A 20,082-nucleotide genomic window follows, 5' to 3' on the forward strand; every position below is an offset into this window, starting at 1 on the left:
ATCTATCTATCTATCTATCTATCTATCTATCTATCTATCTATCTATCAGCCGCCTGTTGCTGTGTAAAACCTGGGCTGGGTCAACAAATGAGAGACAGACAACACAACAAGCTCATCTCCCACTGTCACATCCCCTACCACGGGCACGGAAGGTCTTGTTTTTTCATTTTGTCTTTCCCATTTAGTGTTTTTCAATTCAAAAATATGTAACACAGGTGTCAAGGACACCGTGGTCCTCTCTCTACCTGCCGGCCTTTCAATTTATACCGTTTTTCCTTCTTTCTGGAACAAAAGGCTTATTCATCGAACATCAGCAGTAGTTCAGGCTAGTCGTTGAGCTATACCATCATCTCTGCTGGAGTGCTTTTGTCATGATGGTCAATCAAGGGGCCACTGTTGACACTCTCTTTTTAAATACCATTATTAAGCCTGTAATAATTGACTGTGCCAAGATACCCTCAGGAGACGTAAAGCTATGGCGTTCTTACATGGAAGCGGTCACTCTGTTGTAGTAATGATTGCTGCTGCCCGCTCAACAAAGTAGGAAAGATTGTCCACGGATAAAGACACCCGCCATTTCAAATATGGCAAATTGGAAATTATTAACTCAAGAATGCATCGTTTCACAACTTGGAAGGTAGTCGAAATATTTCACTCACATTTGTAGGTAGGCTTCAATACATCACACGGCTCAGCACTTAATTTTGCAGCCTGGTATCAGCATTTGGTTGCTAAAACTGAAAATATATATTTTGAGTAACTAAGATATGCATTTATACATTTGTCTAATAATGAAAATGTGACATAAAAGAATATAAGCTTTGTCATAATGGCTGCTAATGGCTTATTGTTGAGCCCTTGCATCTTGCAAGATTTTGCCTCGGCTCTCCTCGCTGCACATGATGCGAAGGACAAGGCATGAATATCTCCCATGTGTCTGGCATCAGCCCTCCAGTTCTATGAGCACGCATCCCGGCAGATGCCAGCGATCCGCACCATGTGGTCACTGACTATTTGGCCGCCATGCCACGTAAACACAAAAGCAAAGCACGAGGAACTGTCAGACACGCTGTCAGAGCTTCCAGGGACTACTGGACAGTGTCTGTCTGTCCAAATCACCCCGTCGCTCTGCATGTGGTGCATATGCAGGATGGCGAGTCCCCACGGAAACAAACAAAACACACTAGGGTATGTTTGCGTTTCTGTTGACACACTCGCGTACTTGTTTGTGGCAATTGTGCACAGTAGCTTTTAAAAACAGTGCATTCACAGTACTGTCTGGACTGTACAAAGACCAATAAATGCTGTTGTCACATATTGTTTGACTATGTTTTTTAAAGTAATTCAATAACGTGACACTTTACATCATTAAGGGATCGTTTTTTTAAAAACCGATTACGGCCTGAGGTCACATATCTGCATCTAACAGAGTTTTTAGGGATGAAAGGAAGTTGAGAAGATTTAAAAGGTGCTGCATGTGGTCGACTGACATAGCTAGAGGTGTTCGTGGTATACTGGGCTGGTAATGTAACTTTGAAGAGCAACTCATTTTTGCATTTTATTTGGGATTATACAAAAAAGAAGGCAGCAACCTGGGAAAGTTAATTCTAAAGTGAGTGTCTCAGAACTGTTATTCTGGTCGGTCAGCTCTTTATTTAATGCTGAAAGTAACAAATATTTCTATTTCAAATGATGACGCAGCAATCTCTTACTACATGAGGTCTGACTTCAATTTAAATGCAGTAGACAGCTTTGTAAAGTTTGTATAATAAGGCGGCATGAAATTTGACTGACTTGAGTACAACCCATCGATGGAGTTTTCAGGTGGTACAGTAGCTCAGCCTTCACCTAATTAACGGAGATACATTTTCATATAGTGGATCAATGAAAACAATTGAATATTGTATATGTATCCAACATTTTTAGTGATTTGGTTGTTGTTGAGTAGAATTATGTTATCGGTAACAATTCAGGAACTACTGATTAAAACAGAATTAATTATCAGCTCGTTACACAGTACTTACTTGTACTTTTAGGAATAGTATTTATCTCTGAACAAAGATGCAATCTCAAATCGCATCTGCATACTTGGATTTTTATATACAAAAATCTGACCTAAATGTCCTAAATATTTCATAATATATTTCCGAATATGACACAATTCCACACAACCAAGATTCGAAAGAAGAATGACAACAATAAGTAATCCACCATATACATTGTCTGTTACACTGTTGGAGTCTTTTATTTCATTTAATTCAACATCTTTACCTCGGTTACTATTACTGATATGGTCAGAGTTTTGTTATCCTTTCTATTACTGAGGTTTCTTTTCATTCACACAAACTGTGACACACACATGGATGTCTACCCCTCTTCTAGCTTCACTTAAATGGCCAATTTGTGTGTGACACACAAATCCACCCCCCCCCCCCCCCCCCCCCCTCCTACCTTTGAGTGCTCAATCTCTCGTGTGGTTAATTTTAGCTAATACCCCCTACCTGTCTCGTTATGCAAAGCAGTACAATAGCTCCAGATAAGAATATAATCAAACATCATTTACAAGTAAATGCAACGACAAACATGCGAGGGAAAACCATGAAACACACATCAACGGGGACGTAGACTAAGTGGTGTACGTGTGTGTGTGTCATTTTTCTCTTGTCCTCTTGACATGAAGTCCGTGATGACTTTCATGAAAGGCACACTCAGTGAAGCCCCTCAGCAGGGACTCTAGGCCGTCTTACAAAGGCTAATGTTCTTCTGAGACACGGACAGTGATGCCTTTTCAGTGTGACAGGCAGCAGTAGGGAGGGATGGGAGGCCGGCGTGTAGCACAGCGCAGGTAGATAATTTGTGACAGAAAGTGGCTACAGAGCCGCTACAGCAAGGTGAACAGCATTGACGAATAAGAGCGCTCATTCGCCCAATGTAGTATCATTAGGTGTGTGTGTGTGTGTGTGTGTGTGTTTTCCGAACCCATGCAAACAAACCACAAAGGCTTTACACCATGTTAATTCAACATTACAATACCTTACACAGCCTGTTGTAATTCTCTGGCATATCGTCTCCATATTAACTCACTCCTATATCTGTTCTGATGTTGCTTCAATTAATTATTGATTCTTACCAGATGTTTATGGGTGTGTTGGGTTGTGATGAATTTTTGAATATTGTCATTTCTCTATGTAGTACAATTTAAGACCCAGGGATAAAAACAAAAAAACAGCACAGGTGCGTGTTTTAGAAGGCATTTGTGGGAAATGGTTTAAATGCTGAAAGAATTCTGCCTTTGAAATTTAAACCCCAGCTCGTCTGTGTTAGAGCATCCTTGGGCACTTTGCTGCAGAAAAGACACCCCGAGGAAACGGATAGGCAGACAAAGTAAACCAAACAGAAAGTACAGATTGTTCAGTTTTAAATCAAGGTTGCACAACAGACATCATGGAATTCTACAATTTTCCCCGGGTAGCTTGGTCGACACAATCAATTATCTGTTGCTGTTTGTGAAGAAGACCGTTTCCCAGACATCCTAGATATGAGGCGATGTTATAGTGTTTATCAAGTAAATGTTGTTCATATTCACAATCATAAAGGCCCAGTCAGGCACACTGCCATATAAAATGACCAGTGCTTTATTCTGTCTACGTTTGTAATGCACTTTGGTAAGTCCATTTTTTTATGTGCTATAGAAATACATTATAACTTGATTCGGTCAGAGGGATGAAGTAAATCTGCAATTTTTTTTGCACAAACTTTGGTGGAATTTGCACATTTTTACAATCCTGAGAACAAAATAGTTGTAAACCCACCAGCACAGAGACAATAGAAGAAGCTTGGAGAGCTGTTGTGACTGACTAGTGCTAGCTAGTGCTAGCTTCGCTCTGGCTAGCCTTGTGGTTAGTGATTTGATATCAATATCACGGATTGTATTAAATGTGTACATGATATCATCTCGTATCGATTGCAGGCCCCTGGATTGAATTGAATCAATATTGTGTTGTGGCAACCTTCAGCTTGTATTGTCAAGAGTCAATATAATGTATCGTGATGAAACTTATTTTCACCTCCAGACACAGTTGAATTATACTGAAGGAGTGAATCCGATTAAACCTCAGCGATTCCCTGCATGTTGCATTTTCTTCCCTTTACATTTTTACACATTTTACAATCCCTCTGACTTTCTCTACTTTTTCCTTTTGATATATGGGATTTGAAGCATTTGATGTAGCTTCCTGTAGCCTTACATTGTAAAAACCAATCATTTGTAGTATTAAAACCCCTTGCTCAACTTCTGTGAATGGTGAGCAAAGGGTGGCCTCCAATCAAATTCCCCCCCTCTCCAGTTTCTGACAAGTGGAGGAGACATCCGGCGGCCCTCCTAATGAATTCCCACAAGCTTACTGTCTGCGTCTGGCATCATGCTCCCCATTTCTATTAGCCCTCCACTGAGTCAGGCAGGTGGAGCAGGGCTCTGTGACCAGGAGGGATGGAGAAAGGAAATAGGAATTAAGTGCAATAACTTTGAGAGAGAGACTTAACACCATTAAAATGTAAAAATAGAGTCGAAAATACAACTTTCTTATACGTACATCACATATTAATAACTCGGCGGACAAATGGCATCAAAACTACTTCTATATTATGAGACAATAAAGTGCATATTGTATTCTCATTGTGTCACAGTATACGGTCGCTTGCTTGTGAGACTCTATGTTGTGATTTTGGCCGGATCACGTGACAGGCCGGGAGGTCACTGGCCCTACAATAGGCAGCGGCATCTAGAGGAACACAGGAATTCGAGGCAATTTAACGGACATTTACATTTATTTATTTTTTTATTTTTTTTATGTCTCGATAGTAGTCGCGGACATATCGATACACTATCATTTCAAAAATGATCGCGATAGTTAGCTATGTTGATATTTTTGCACACGGTCATCTCTCTCCTCGATGGCTGTCCCTAAGAGGAGCCTCTCTGCTCCCTGAGAGACATGACACTCAGTGGTATGCAGTTTGTTTTCAGAATCATGACACGCCTCCTCACCCCTCCTTCCTCACTAGCTCATTTTCACTCCTTTCTCTCTCCCACAACCTTTCCAGATGGACATGGATGCTTTCTTTCCTCTCCTTCCTCCTTCTCTTGTTCCCTCTTTCGATGTAAATGAGGCTTAATTGGCTGGGAGTAAAAACTCCAAGTGGCCTCCGCATGTCACGTCACCAACTAAGAAACCGCCGAAGCTGAACCGGGGGCTCGGTCTCCGTCTCAAACACACATATTCCTCTATTGTACTAATTGTCACTTTAATCCCCAGCTAATAACGTATGCCTGACCTTAACTCTCAACCTAACCTTAACCCAAACCCAAGTCTAATTTTATCCCTGACTTTAATTTTCTAGAATAACATCTTTAATTACCCGCTAAGATGTCCACACTCCACACACACACACACTGTTCAGCAAGCTGTTGCCTTTCCACTATTGTTAGCAAAGTTCCTTTTCCTGCAGTGTGTTGTTTCTAATTAGACCAAGACAGCCGGCTCTGCCTCATGTGAAGAACGCTCTCTCACACACACACACACACACACACACACACACACACACACACACGCATATTACACATGCTTTGCCAGGTGGCCTGTTTGCCCACAAGACTCACCCTTGAGAGTTGAGCCCATGGGAGGTCAAGCAAGTGCAGGTGAAAGCTGAGGCCAGAAAGGGTTCTTTGTATTTTGGATGCACATGCAGATCACAATATATGTGGGTAAATTGAATTGCTACATTTAGCCTTATTTTTCTTCACTCGTCTTATTTTTTATCTTTACTTACAGTTAGTTTAGTTGGGCTTTAGAATTTGAGTATATCTTACAAGTACAGGTCCACATTTTTGGAAAAGGCTCTTATTCTCTTTCTTGCAGTGAGTTAGACGAGGAGAGCCGTTAAATATGCAGCTACAGGCAGGAGATGGTTAGCTTAGCTGAACAACATAACGACTGGCACCAGGAGGAAACGGCAGGCCGGGCTCCGTCTAAAGGGGCTTGCCTGTTAACAATGAATTTAAACAATAAAACTATTTGATTTGTGTGCCACACTTATTTTCTGTCTTTCAGGTAAGCAGGACTACAAAAAGACAAAGTCGGCATTAAAGGCCACACGGCTGAAAGCTGACGCGAAGAAGAATTCCTCTGGATTCAGGGTGAGACTGGCCTGGACTTACTCTCTTCAGGACTACATGTCTACATGTCTTCCAATGTTTTTGCTTGCTCGTCTGTCCCAGCCCATCTATGATTCTGCTTCTCTTTCTGTCTGCCAACCGTCTCCTTTGTTGTGTGTCTGAGTCTGTCTCACTAGATCACTTCACAACCACGGCTCTTAGCTCTCTTACAACCTGCGTTAGGTCTTTAGGGAATGTAACAACAACAACAACAACAACCTGAAATGATGTGATGAGGCCCCCTGCTAATCCTTTGAAGATCTGTGCGAGTGTTGGAATCCATCATCCTCCATAGAATAAAGTTTAAAATACTCGATCCTGTCGAGAAAAATACAGACATAATGAATTCCTGGAAGGGTTGAAATTCAAGAGTTTCGTTATTCTTTTTAATGGTGAAGAAGGTGGAGGAGGAGAAACAGTGACGGAGAAGTTGGAAATATAACGAGCAGAGAAGGAATAAGAAGGCGATGAGATAGATGGAGGTGGGTAATGTAAGGGAAGAGAGTTGAGGGTGTTGCTCGGATAGAACAGTTCATCCCTCCGTTGTTTGGTTACGCTGCAGCGATTGGGAGCTGTTGTGCAGGCAAAGATGGATGACTCCACATTTATCACTCTGGCAAACGTTGTTTATGCTTTTTCTCATTCAGTTGCCTTACCAATAAACAGTTTTAATATGTCACGGTCTCTCCATGTAGAGTGAGTCCATGCCAATGGAATAGCTTGTGAATCTGACCTTACAGGTGTTTAACTCATCTTTGAAATTGCAGATACCATCACAAGAAATCAGGTCGTCGGTGAGTTGGGAAATTAAAATCAGTTGCAGGGAAACATAGTTCAGGCATGTTATCTTTCTTTTTTTTTTTTTGTATGTTTATTTTGCGTCGTGACTTTGAGAATTGGTTCTCTTCACTTTACATCAAAAGCCAAAAGGCTTCACTTCCTCATGAAGCCTCAGTTGGCACGTAGTACACAGAGACGAACAAATCACAGTGAGGATTAAACACTGGGTGAAATGGTCAGCTTTTAAAATATGCATCTCTTAGACACGCTAGGCCTCATTAAGCACGTCTTTAATCCAATTAGATTAGTCCATATCTTGAAATATTGATATTGCCTATGAATAATTCAGGTTTTCCATGCTCAAGACGAGGGGGAATTTTCAGAGGTCGGATTAAAAATACCTCTGGGACGAGGATATTAAACTGACTTGGACCCTTTGGCCCCGAGTTCGATTGAAATTCAACCCAAATGTAATGGATATTTGGTCACGCTTGCTTTCCCATCGAGTCCTTTTAGCGTTACATAAAGCTGTGTTTTTACACAGCTCTGTGATAACAGCCCCCCCTCTCTCTGTCCTTTGGTTGACAGCAAGGATTTGGCTGCAATTTATGTAAGCTTGTTGCTGTGTGAATTAGGTTTCTTTTCTCTTCTGTTCTCTTCTCTACTTCCTCCTCCTTCCCGTTCTCCTTCTTCTCCTCTTCCCATTCTCCTCTTCCTCCTTCTCCCTCTTTTGCCATGTCCCTAGTTGAGATGCAGGTCCTCGGATGCAGCTGGCATCTCAGAAGGACCAGCAGACATGTGGGCACAGAGAATCTGGCAGCTGCCAGGGCAGGCTGTCTCGGGGCTGTCCTAGTAGCAGGGCAGTCTGGGTAAATTGGCAGCAAAACGGATGGAGAGACTAAGAGAGCGCGAGAGAGAGAGGAACAACGTCTGTTCCCACAACGGCGATTAGATGACGGGCTGCGCAAAACAACCTCAGAAGTTACGGAAATCAGCCACTCGTTGTGGCCGAGTGTGTTCTTGTTCACACGCTGAGTCAAGGTGTGTTTACATAGCTTGTTACTGTCTGAATGCAAGCATGGACGTGTTTCCTGCCCTGCTTCTTCAAAACCTAGATGGTTGTGGGGTCATCACAGCAGAGATGAAACTGGCACGAGGTGGTCAGCAGTCTCTTCTCAGTTTGCCAGTGGAAGAGTACGTGCCTTCGAAGTAGCTCCAGTACGATAGCTTGCAGCACAGGAAACAAGCCTGCTGCCTCGTCTAATTGGCACACTAGCCTTCTGTTCATTCCTGCACTATTTTCCCTCTTATTTAGCCGCTGAGCCAAGAAAGTTGGGGAAAAAATTGCTTATGGAATTGGCGGAGGATGGAGGATACAGATAATGACTTCCAGCTGTCATTTATGAATGTATGCAAGACTGTACAGATTATTTTTCTTTTTTTGTTGTTGTGTACTTTTAGTCTTTTTGTGATTCCTATAAATCTAAATATAACTTGAGTCATGAAGCTGTTGGTGTCGTCGTGAAGAAGCAACTCTTATGGAGTCATCATTGGGCAGCATCTAGAGTAAAACGTACGAGTACAAACTGTGAGGGGTGCTGTGCTGAAAACCGACAAACTAGCATCTGCTTCAGCCTCTCACTGAAGCAAACTGGATGTGTCATCTGCGCTGGCCATTAGCTTTATGAGGCTCATTCACACTTTCTAGCTGGTTAGGAGCGTAGACGGATAGCATGTCGGAATGTGTAGGTTTTATGGCCTTTCATGCCATTTCATTTATGGAAAAGATTTATGGAAACACTCAGTGAGTGGTGATCGCGGCGATGAGACTCCTTTTGTCCGTGGATATGTTTTTGTGTTGCAGAAGCACACAGAAAGGGTTGTGTAAGAAAATGAAGGCACATATGTCTAATTTAAGATAATCAGCAGGCAAAAGGTTATTTTAAGCTCATGTGTTCATCCCTTTCATTGTAGGGTGGGGATGACAGCTTTTCTTTATTTTACAAAATATGAATGCAGAAACGATTAGTCAATTATATGATTGGATGAATTAAATAAATTTGTCAAGTAATTATAATAATTATTATAATGTTTTGAGCATTAGTCACATAAAACAAGAAATTTTTTACCTCCGACTGTGCTGATTAGTTATTTGTTTTACTACTTAAATCACCTTTTAAAGCCATAAAGTCAACAAATAGAAATCATGAAATATGACCTAGTGGATGGTTATCTGGTGGTGATGACTTCTGTACAGATGACACGTGCTTACCAACCACAGCCCAGATGCACCAACGTTCAGCCACAAACACACTGATTCTCTCTTGGCACATACTGACGTACACACACACACACACACACACACACACACACACACACACACACACACACACACACGTATACGCACACAAACAGGAGGAGAATAAAAATCAGACCAGATGAGGGGATGTCTGCTGAGCTGTGGCTTGTCGCCAGGGTGACAGGGATCCAGCTCCCAGCATGCCAAGTGCGCTGCAGCTGCCGCCGGTGCTGAGAGAGCCACATGATGAAGAATGATGCTTATGCCCCATCCAGAGGTCTCCATCAGAATGTGGGCAGAGGGGCTGTGTGTGTGAGACACGGCTAGAGTCAACACAGTGGGCCACTCTCCTCCAAAACTATGATCTCAATCAAGTGCAGGTGCTTCCTACAACCCAAGTGTTTTGACCAAAACCCCTCCAGCTTGTGTTCACAGACGAGTCACTGTAACCAGCTGTTCTCTTTCGCTCTGAAATCTGAAGCAGAGAGAGAGGGGGGGAAAAAACAACAACAACAACAACAACCCGGGTTGTGATTTCAGGTGTCCTTTTGTTTCAGCCGCAATTCAGCGAAATGCGTATACCTGCGTCAGAAGCACAACATTTTCTTTGCGATACTGTCGGCAGAATTACAAATGCTTCTCCCTTTTGTTGTCTTTTTTCAAAGCTGTGAGAGGAACACAAGGAAAAGCGGAAAACAATCAAGCCTCGGTGATTTGATAACAGTTCTCTTTTCTCCGAGGCCTCAGCAGAATAGAAAAGTAAATCAAGCAGTGGGAGCCTGGCGGTTAATATATGAAACTAAAGTGCATGAAATTTAAAAGTTTTCCAATTAAGCCAGGACTTAAAGCTGTTTGGAGGCTGCCGGGATGTAGATAAATGTGGGCTGAGGCTAATGAAGACCAATGCTGCTGATGACTCGGCGCTACAACATGTACACAGATAGCTGTGGATGCCGTGACGCCTTTTAATTGTCACCCCCCCCCCCCTCGTCGGATAGGAATTATTATTAGCCCCCCACCACCGCTCGTTTGTGCCGAGCCTTATCTCTCACTTGTTTTCTCTCCCCTCCTCGCTCTTGTTTTTCGTTCTGTCATTCCTCCATGTAGTTTTTGGCCGGTGGGTTGAATTTGCAGTCATCTCTGTGTGTGCGTGCTACGTATGGTAATAACTGAAGTGATGTTTTCTTATATTTTCCTTTATATTATTTCTGTTTGCTTCTGTTTTCCTTTTACATCCGTCTTGTTTGCTGCTTTCCTGTTTGTCATTTTTTCTTCGGTGTAACCTTGTTTCACCTCAGCCTGTCACTCGTTCATCTACGGCATACGGGCTGATTTAGCTGATCGGGGTTCAGGAAGATTTTTCAGAGCGGCAACTTCGTAAATCTAGAAATAGAAGAACAAGATTATAGCTGTGAAAATTGTTGGTGTAGGATTACAATCATGTGTTTTGAACTTGCATCCTTTGTTGTTGTGGCCCAGTTTGCATGTAAATACTCATTTTCATGTTCAAATCAAATATTTCTTTTTGAATAACCCCCCCAATCAGACAGTAGTCCTCAACCTTTTACAGCTCTCCAAGCTCTCCAGTGTTGATTAGAAAGTTTTCTGCTAATGAGTTCTCTTGATAAAGAATAACTGGCATTGTTCAATACTCTGAGTGGCCCTAATGAAACTCCAGCTGATGAAGATTGTAATCGTGCGAGCGCCGCATAATGAACAAGCGCTCCAAATTCCCATTTTCAAGTTGAATGCCACTCCTCTGGAAGGCTTCAAATTGTTTGACAATTAGCCAATAGAAATTAAAAAAGAAAAAAAAAAAATAGGCCATTTTGTTTAGAAAGTTAAACTTTGCAGGAGAGCAGTGGAGATTGATTGCAGATTGAATAGATTAAAATACTGCGGTCAGTCATGACTGGGTCTCTGAAATGTGATACTGTGCATTTTTTTTTTTTAAATCTTGGATGTGGCTCCAGTTTTACTCCAAAATATGTTTCCACTTAATCTCTTTGCATCAAGAGAAAAGCTGAAACTAATCAATGACTCAGCCTTCTGAAGGCATGTGATGTGCTAGCACACTCTCCTTAGAATAAACTACACAATCTCCAAATAAGTTGTCTCTCTAATTGTTATGGATTTTGGAGAACTGGCTGCTAAACATGTGGTGTGTGTAGGAAAGCTATACTGTAGCTTTCTAATGCACCATAACTAACATCATGTTGTGTTCTTTCTGTCTTTATAAACAATACAACATTCATGCCCATTATACATTCCGCTATTTTACTGCAGTATATTTGCCGTCAGTGTCGCTTTCATTTCATCTGGTAACGATTTCTCGCAGTGAATCTCTTAAAGCAGCTGAGATAGAACACCTACTGCGGAGACCTGGTTTCCTTTTTTAAAGAGTCTGAAACCATTTCCACACAAAGGCAGGTCAATTTGAAAACATTTGTTTGTCTGTTTTGTCCTTCTGTCAGCAATAAGCTCCACCGCTGTAAACAAAGCGTGCAAAAGAAGAAGCTCCTCAGTGTGAATAGTCTTGTGTTGTGTGGACAGGAAACACATGACATGATTAATAAGCTCGTTAACCTTTATCAACAAAACAATCATGGCTTCCATTTCTCTGTTCAGTTGCTTATTTTTAATTTTTTTCATATATAATGTGCAATATGCAACTTCCATTCCCTGTAAAGTGATAACGTATAAGGGTTTCATTCAAATAGAATAGATTGAGGTCTCAATGCAGCGATTCAAATGATTCAAATGACAGAATAGTCGGGGTTTGTGACTTAGCAGTCGTCTTATCACTGAAACAGACGGATACTACAAGTCAGTTACAGCTGACTGGTGTGATCCGGTTCATACAGGGTTTTCCTATTTACCTGTAATGGAGTGGAGCAGCGTTAAAATTTAATTTGAGCATTTTTACATCTTCGTATTCAATTCAATTCAGATTTTCACTTGAATGGCTAAAATAAAAGTGTGATGATTAACAGTCCTATAATTACATTTGTCTTTAAAAGCACATTTACAAGTTACAGTTCAAACATTTAGTTTAAACTGTTTCCCACAAACGCTAGTCAACGATGTATTCTTACACACAAAGTCAGACTGGTGAAATTCACATGAGATTATTTGAATGAGAAGAAAGACAATGGGGACTTGGCAAATACAGACGTAACAACGCTGAAAGATAAGCACAATAATTACAGAGCCCTGCCAACTCGTTCAAACAAAGTAGAGCTGCTCCTGTGCATAAAGACAGACACGGGATCAGCCAGTAAGATGTATAAATAGTTCTTACAGATGAACGCCGTATCTTAAAACCTTCTCTCTTTCCTTCTCAGGATGCGTTCCTGGTCATCGTTGCGATCCTGTTCTTCGTCTTCTGCGTCTACGCCTTCTTCTACCTCAACCTGAGTACCGAGATGAACCTGGATGTGGATGAGGATTAAGGAGAGGTGGACTGTAGGCCAATGACGTCTCGTCTCCTCGCATCACACACGAGGACGGAACACAGTCTGTCGTCTTTTTTTACACACTTTTGGTGACTCGGTGACAATGAACTGCCTCTTCGGGATAAATGGGACAGTCCATCAAATAACTCAAAGCTTCTATTGAAGATCTACTTTCCCTTTACTTTCTGCATGGGAGCACGTAAACTATATCATTACATTATGGTTTTACATGCGAGTTCCTTCTATTCTTTCCCTGACCCCAGATCTGAGAGAGTAGCTTTGATTCTGTTTCCCTGAAAAACTCAGTGACCTCGTTGTATAACATTCTGCTGCAAGATCTACATGCAGCAGAGAAAATTAGCCGTCTCTACAGTCGAGACTGAGCCTCCGTTAATCATATTCTGCGGAGTCACGTCCCTCTGTTTTCTCCACTAATAGAAAAATGTAAATCTCCTGCTGAACTTCTCGTCACATCCAGACAAACACTTGCCTCACATTCCAGTGCACAAACCTCTCCTCTTGGATATCTGGAGATCACAAAGTGTGAGATTAAAATCCACAAAGCCCTCGCCCTGATTGAATGTGTGTGCAGAATACAGAACAACACAATTCTACCTGCCGCACATGCAGGCGGCACGGAGACGCACGTCCACAGGATTAGCAGTACAAATATGATCCTGTTCTTTCATTTGAATGGAAATTGCAGAGATGAGTGACGACTGAAGAGAAGCCGGTGTGTTTCTCAAAAGGAACACCTTGATTATTTTTCCGTCTCGTCAAATGTAGGACGTGATGTCTCTGTATGAATATGAAGGTTCGTCAAATCCTCTTTATCCCGACTCTTCTTGCACTAGTGCTGCAAGGTTCAAGGACTGACCTTCCATTTACAACTTCAGCCGAAGTTCTTCCACTGTTTGAGGGATTCTTTCTTCACAAAGAGTCGGTGGCTTTTGTTTCGTTTATTTCTTTTCATGTTATCACTTTCTATTCCTTTCTGATACTGTCCTCCAAAACGCAACTGATGCTTTGTTTTGGATACGACTTTTTTATATTAGTGTAACGCAAAGAAGGCCAATAAATACCAAATACACTAGAGACCTTGTGACTTCTTTCATTTCCCGATATGTTTCTTTTTTTTCCCCACTAAGTCTCTTTTTAAAAACAAGTCTTGTGTCAGAGCCTGCCTGTGTTCTGTGGCTTAGATGAAATGTGAGACTGATTTTGAGCTTTCAGTTTCGGCTCTTTTCTCCCATGACCTCCCGACCTCTAGTAAAAGACTACTTTTCCGAGAAACCATAATGATAAGCATGCACTCGTACCCTCAACCAATGACTTTTATCTGGCTTTGGTACTGCAAGACCCCCTCCTCCTCCTTCTCCACCGCTGTGGGTCACTCACATGTGTAACAATAGATAGGCAGACCTGAGAGACCTTCATATGTGACACCGGTTATCTAAAAGGTCACCATCACCAACTACAAGAGCGCTGACATCAGCACAAAGGAGAGGATCTATTCATTCAGACCCACGCTTTGGAAGATGAGATCAAGTATTGTTGTTGAATTGGTTTGTATGGTATATAAACATTTTTACAGTTTGCTTTGTCATAATGATTCAGTTACAGGATATTGTGTGATACATTATAATTTATCTTTTATTTATTTTTTGTTAAATTGCTCTAAAAATCTAAATCATGTATCTCTTTGTAAGAAAATAAAAATAAATGAAAGGACCTTTTCAGTTTCTATATGATTGTTTGTATAACTTTTATTAAATGAATCAATGCAGACAGAAAAGGTGTCATGAGCGTAAACGGACAGCAATATCACATTTTTTAAGGCCCATTTATTTTGCAAAGTTATTACCGTAATTGCAAATATTAAATTGTATAAAGTAAGTGTTGCGTTTAAACACAATCGTAGCCGAACAAACAGGCAGTGCGTACTTTATACAACACCTTGACATTATCTTAACTACCTGTAATGTTTTATACTTCTCTATCCATGAAGGTTTATATTTAGCTGTTAAAAGAAGGTGTCGTCGTTACGTTGAGTCTTAAAAGTTAATGAATAAAAAAAATCCAATCGTCGATTTACTTTTATGGTGTATGAACTTGCCATTATTTCTCTTAGATCTCATCAATTCTACGCCATAAACAACAGTGTTCTATCAGTAATGGGTTATTAAATTGTATTGACTGTAGTAATGTCTTCATCGGCCTACTTGTCGTGGCCTTTCCTCAATAAGAGCGAGGCTGCTTTGTGTTGTCAACAAGTGTGACCGTGACGATGTCGACGCAGAATTCCCTCGGAGAGATGCTGCAGTAGATTGGAGATGCACACCGCCGAGCGAATCCACACCAATGACAAAAGGAACATGGGTGTGTGACGTTGGCAAGCTTTTGGAAGCTTTACCCGCCGTCCTGAGACAAATGAGCTCGACGCCACGCGCCCAACTCCTGCTCATTAGTCATGCGAGGTGCGTCACCCAAGAGTAATTACACTTCGCCCCAAACCTGCATATGCAACACCACATGCATGCAATACGTAATGTCGCTGCACTTTCCCACACTTAAGCCAGTGGGGAACGTTCTCATACATGTATGGATGTTTACCGAGACATGAATCATAATTATGGCTGCTGGTGAACTCCACACTGCACATTTGGAGCATGTAAGGTTTTGGCTCTCATGGTATTTGCTTTAGACATAAACAAACTTGTGCATTTTGTCACATTTTCTGTTCGCACCATGACGTCATGTGAACATAAGTGCACGGTGACCTCAGCTTATCTTCTGTTTAGTTTCTAGGATGGCGTTTACTTCTGTTTTTGTGCCGTGTGTGTGTGTGTGAGAGAGAGAGAGTGAGAGAGCATACAGAGGCGCTTGTGCAGCTGCCTTTCTCCTGTTCATCTATGTGTGTGTGTATTTTCAGTATTCAGCAAGCGCCTTTGGCCATGCTCCAATGGAGCGCTCAGTCTCTGACGGACCAGTGAGGAGTGAGGAGGGTCAGTCCCGCCAGGAGCTCATTTAGTCCCTATCTCTATCATACACACACACACAACTCTACTAGTCACTCTGACTGGGAGACTCATCGCTCCCTCTCTCGTTCTCTCACACACACGTGCACAGAAACACACACTGCTGCGCTCCCATTAGGGAGATATAGTGAGAAGACAGGACTGATGATGCCTGTCACAAAGTACTACTGCTAGTCTCTCACATAATGTCTCCTCCCTCAGTCTCTCTCCCCACCTTCCCTCTTCTTTTTTCCTTCTCCATCTCGTTGACTTGCTGCCTTTCTTTCACAGCTTCTGCAGTTCTACTTTAAAAACTGAAACATGTGGATTAATATCACGTAAGAAACTTTGGTGCATACATCCAGCGTCAGACAGCCATGATGACAGAAGTCATCATTAAATTTTCTCTTTTGACTCTGTGACGTGTCTAATAACGCACTTTATTATTCTCAGTGCAGAGAGTGATGTAGAATATTGTTGTGTAGAATAAAAATGTGTCTGTCAGTCTGCAAATTATGTCCCTACCTATCTACCGCATTACCAAAATGCAAGTATCTGCCGACTTCCACGTGAAAAACAAACATGACCATGTCAACTCCGACCTTGACGAGTAACACTTTGGTGTTTAATTCTCTGCCGACCTCTGGTGCCTGTGTGTCTGATACGAATGCATTATCAGGGTTGCGCTGTGCGGTGGATTAGAAAGTCCCCAGTGCTTTGTGAGGTGTGTGGTAATGCCAGATTTAGAGGATTCTGCTGCGAATCACATCCTCCCATCGCCTTCCTAATCCCCGATGCGCTGCCTAATGACACAGAGAACGTAAAACTCAGCGGGAGAGAGGAAGTGACAGGAAAGTTTGCCAAGACTCAAAAGTAGTTTGAGGTCGGATGGAAAAGTATGACTTAACGCTGACTGACACCAAATTCATTGCTGATCTTTCTCTGTGGTGTTACAATATTTGGGATTTGAAGGAAATGTGCATGTGCAAGTTTGGGCTTTTTGTGTGTGTGTGTGTGTGTGTGTGTGTGTGTGTGTTTACAACTGCTGCATCCATAATAGTGTGCCATGAGCGGATATGGCAGGTGCTCAACAGGTGTGCTCTCTGATACCAGTCCCTCTCCATTTGCCTGTCTGTCCCTCCATGTTTGCACACGCTCATTGTGTTCTTCATGGAGGAACACCTGGGCTCTGCTGTACCTGGGCTTGTTGCCCAGTCATCTGTCTGACAACACACACACACACACACACACACACACACACACACACACTGGAACACAGCCAGTTCCTGTTACAGGCTAAAGCAGGAAGCAGCAGCTGACATCCTATCCTTCAGTTCCCAGGAGACTCAGTAAACCATCCAAGTTGGGCCCACTTGAGACTGGCTCACCTGGAAATCGGGCCTCTTGTGCACAACAGTTAAATGGAAAAGGAGAGCATGGAGGACTCATTTAGTGCATTAAGCTGGTATCTGGTACTTCTGTTGGGTGCTGTGATTGCTTTGGGCATCCATTTGTTTTGCCTCTCAAGTGTGGTTTATCATGTCAACAAAAGCTGCAGTATGCATCACAGATTCCTAAGCTACATTCCAGTGAATAAGCTTTGGTGGCAGTTGTTAAACTCGGCCGTGGCTTGTCTGTTTAGATCAGCGTACCTTTCCAGGCAAGAGAGACTGCTATATTTTAAATGAGCAAAAAACATGAGCAACCCATGGTTTACTAAATGTATTGTGTTCGTGGTTTTAAAAGTGTCTTTAAATTGTCTCAGATGATGAAAGAATTACATGCAAAATTGTCGCAATATTTGACACCGGGTTTTAATCAATACCCACGCTTTAGTGTGGATGAGATGAAGACAAAGAGGCGAGCAGAGTTGCTGCGTTTCTCTCAATGGTGTGCGTGGCCATGCACTAGTGAGCGTGGGATTACCTGAGGGAATAACACAAACAGGTTGTCTCCAGTTCTTTTGGTTGGTTGTGTTTTTTTTTTTTACTGAAATAAGGTGATCTCAGCTCCCCCTTCTCTCGCTGCGAGTCACTGTTCCAGAGAGTAGGCAAGCACTGATGAGTGCATTCAAGTAGCTCAGCGGCTCACTTGCTTGTTTGTCAACCATCAGGCTCTCCAATCACTACCTCGTTTCAATATAAAAAGTTCAGCAATGTAATCGTTTAGGTGATACAAGGGTCGCCTTGCTTGTTTATCACGTATTTGTATATTATTTGCCTATTTAAATATGTGCGCTGTTAAAGCAGTAATGAGGGATTTTTTGACTACAAGTGATTCCTTTCGCATTACACATAGTCATCTGATTAGTGCAACTTTAAATAACATACATAACAAAACTAAACTGGAACTACTAAAATAGAATTCAACCTCACTTTCGTACGTTTTTTTTCTTCTTCTCTAAACCTATCCGTAACAGCATTTGATGAACAATCAGCCATTCTTCTATCCTCACGTTTTTACAGGCACGGAGTTGACCTGGGCAGGATACCAAGCCCCATAGGAACAGCACATTAGTTACATTAGCAGCGTAACCCACATCATTAGCGGTGACATTTTAAATGGGCTGAAGCAGCAGTCGCTGTGTTTTGGCAACACTGACAATGGCAGATGATACATGGTCCAAGAAGATGGTGGCTATCAATCTTTCTGTTCACCTCTCTATCTTGTTCACTTGTTCCCTCTTTGTGGGTGAAACAAACCCGAGCAGATTATCACATGACACAGAGGGTAACGAGCCACAACGCAGTCTCGGTGTTTCGGCGAACATGTGCTCATAAGCTGTACTGTAGCAGTCGCGTGTGTCTGTGTCTTTCATTTTGGTTTGTGATTGTGTCAAGGTCTACCTGCTCATTTATTAAGTTTCTATTCCTTCACCTGAGCGAGTACTCTCAGCGGCTTCCTCTCGGGGATGTTGTGAGGGTCATTCAGAGATCACGTGTCGCACTTTGCTCTTTGATTTAGAAGAGTCAAGAGCCACAGGACTCGTTCCCCGGAGGCAAAAGGAGAACAGGCACCCACACACATGCTCTGTCTTTCTCCCTTTTCCTGTCTGTGTCCCACAATTGCACACACTGCCCTCTCTATATTGCACACTCTCTCTCTTCCTTGTCCCCTTAAGCCAGAGGTCATGAGGGGTCAGGGCAGATATCATTCAGTCAGAGGGGCATTAAAGGAAGAAAGAGGGCCATTCTTTTCTCTCCTTTCATTTTCTTCATTTCTGCACCTCTGTCATTCTAGATATGGTAGTGAGACAACGGGCAATGGTCAGTTTCCAAAGATGTTTTCATGGGAACCATACGCTGGATTTGTTGTGCCTGTTTTGTCCTTCCGTGACACTTGTTTATACATTTTATGTTTTTTTTGTGTACTGTCATAATGGTTTGTGAATAGATCTTTTGTTTAACCCCAGTATCTTTGTTGTGTAGATGTTGGAGAAAGGAACAAGTTACACATTGCTGTACTTGTAACCATCCTATCGGTCAGTCCATCACTCTGGTTGGGGTCAGGGTTATACAGCCTGTACATTGGCTATCTGGAGTGAATAAACACAAATGGTCTAGTGGTCAAATTTGCATCGATGACACAAGGCAAAACTTTGGCTTTTTGTTTCTGTCTGAACACACATTTGTTCTCGATAAACTGACTAATAGAATATGAAATCGATTTTTGAAATGCTTCCCTGTAATACATTTTTCTGACTTCTTTCCATCTCAAAATAACACTCACTATTATTCAAAACAATACTTCAGTCCAATTGAGTTTTCTGTGGTACAGAAAACATCCATTGAAAGCATCGTTCTGTGTTTAGCACATTGTAAGAACTTGTTATGTTGATTTGTGATTTTCTAAACATTTAAAGTGACGCTTTAAACAGCAAAGAGAAACATCACACCAGCTTCAGCAGAGCAAAGATAATGATTATGGCATGAAGAGTTTATTTTCATTCTTCAGAGATTGTAAATACTGAACTATTACGTCACCTGACAGGCGGCTGTCCGGGCTGCCTGCACACACAGTTGGCGTATCGAGTGAAATGGCAGTTTACACAGGTGTTCACTCTCCAAAGGAGAAAACAAACTTCCTGTGATATTTGCATTTGACTTCTAAATATCGGGCGGGCGGGCGGCCCGGGGCTAAAGTGAATACAGACGGACCTAATACCTTTCTGAAGGACGACTCCAACACCACAGTGGGTTTGTGTCCCACACTGTCCATCTTCTGCTGCAGAAGACCCACATGACTTCCCCACAGAACGGCTGATCACATTCACATATGCACAGTCACAGTCTGTATGTTTGGATGTTTCTTTTTATG

General features: G+C 42.0%; 1 protein-coding gene across 1 annotated transcript in view; it reads left to right on the forward strand.

The window, feature by feature from the left end:
• Positions 1 to 19,635, forward strand: part of triqk (triple QxxK/R motif containing) — a 24,336-nt gene extending 4,701 nt beyond the window's left edge. Inside the window, exons 3-4 of the mRNA XM_031853979.1 lie at positions 6,111 to 6,196; positions 12,638 to 19,635. Of these exons, the coding sequence (XP_031709839.1) occupies positions 6,111 to 6,196; positions 12,638 to 12,745 (194 nt within the window). The 3' untranslated portion in view covers positions 12,746 to 19,635. The remainder of the gene's footprint in view (positions 1 to 6,110; positions 6,197 to 12,637) is intronic.
• The last annotated feature ends 447 nt before the right edge of the window (positions 19,636 to 20,082 follow it).

This window comes from Anarrhichthys ocellatus, unplaced genomic scaffold, assembly GCF_004355925.1.
Source record: "Anarrhichthys ocellatus isolate YVR2014 unplaced genomic scaffold, GSC_Weel_1.0 scaffold14, whole genome shotgun sequence".
In the NCBI taxonomy this organism is placed as follows: Eukaryota; Metazoa; Chordata; class Actinopteri; order Perciformes; family Anarhichadidae; genus Anarrhichthys; species Anarrhichthys ocellatus.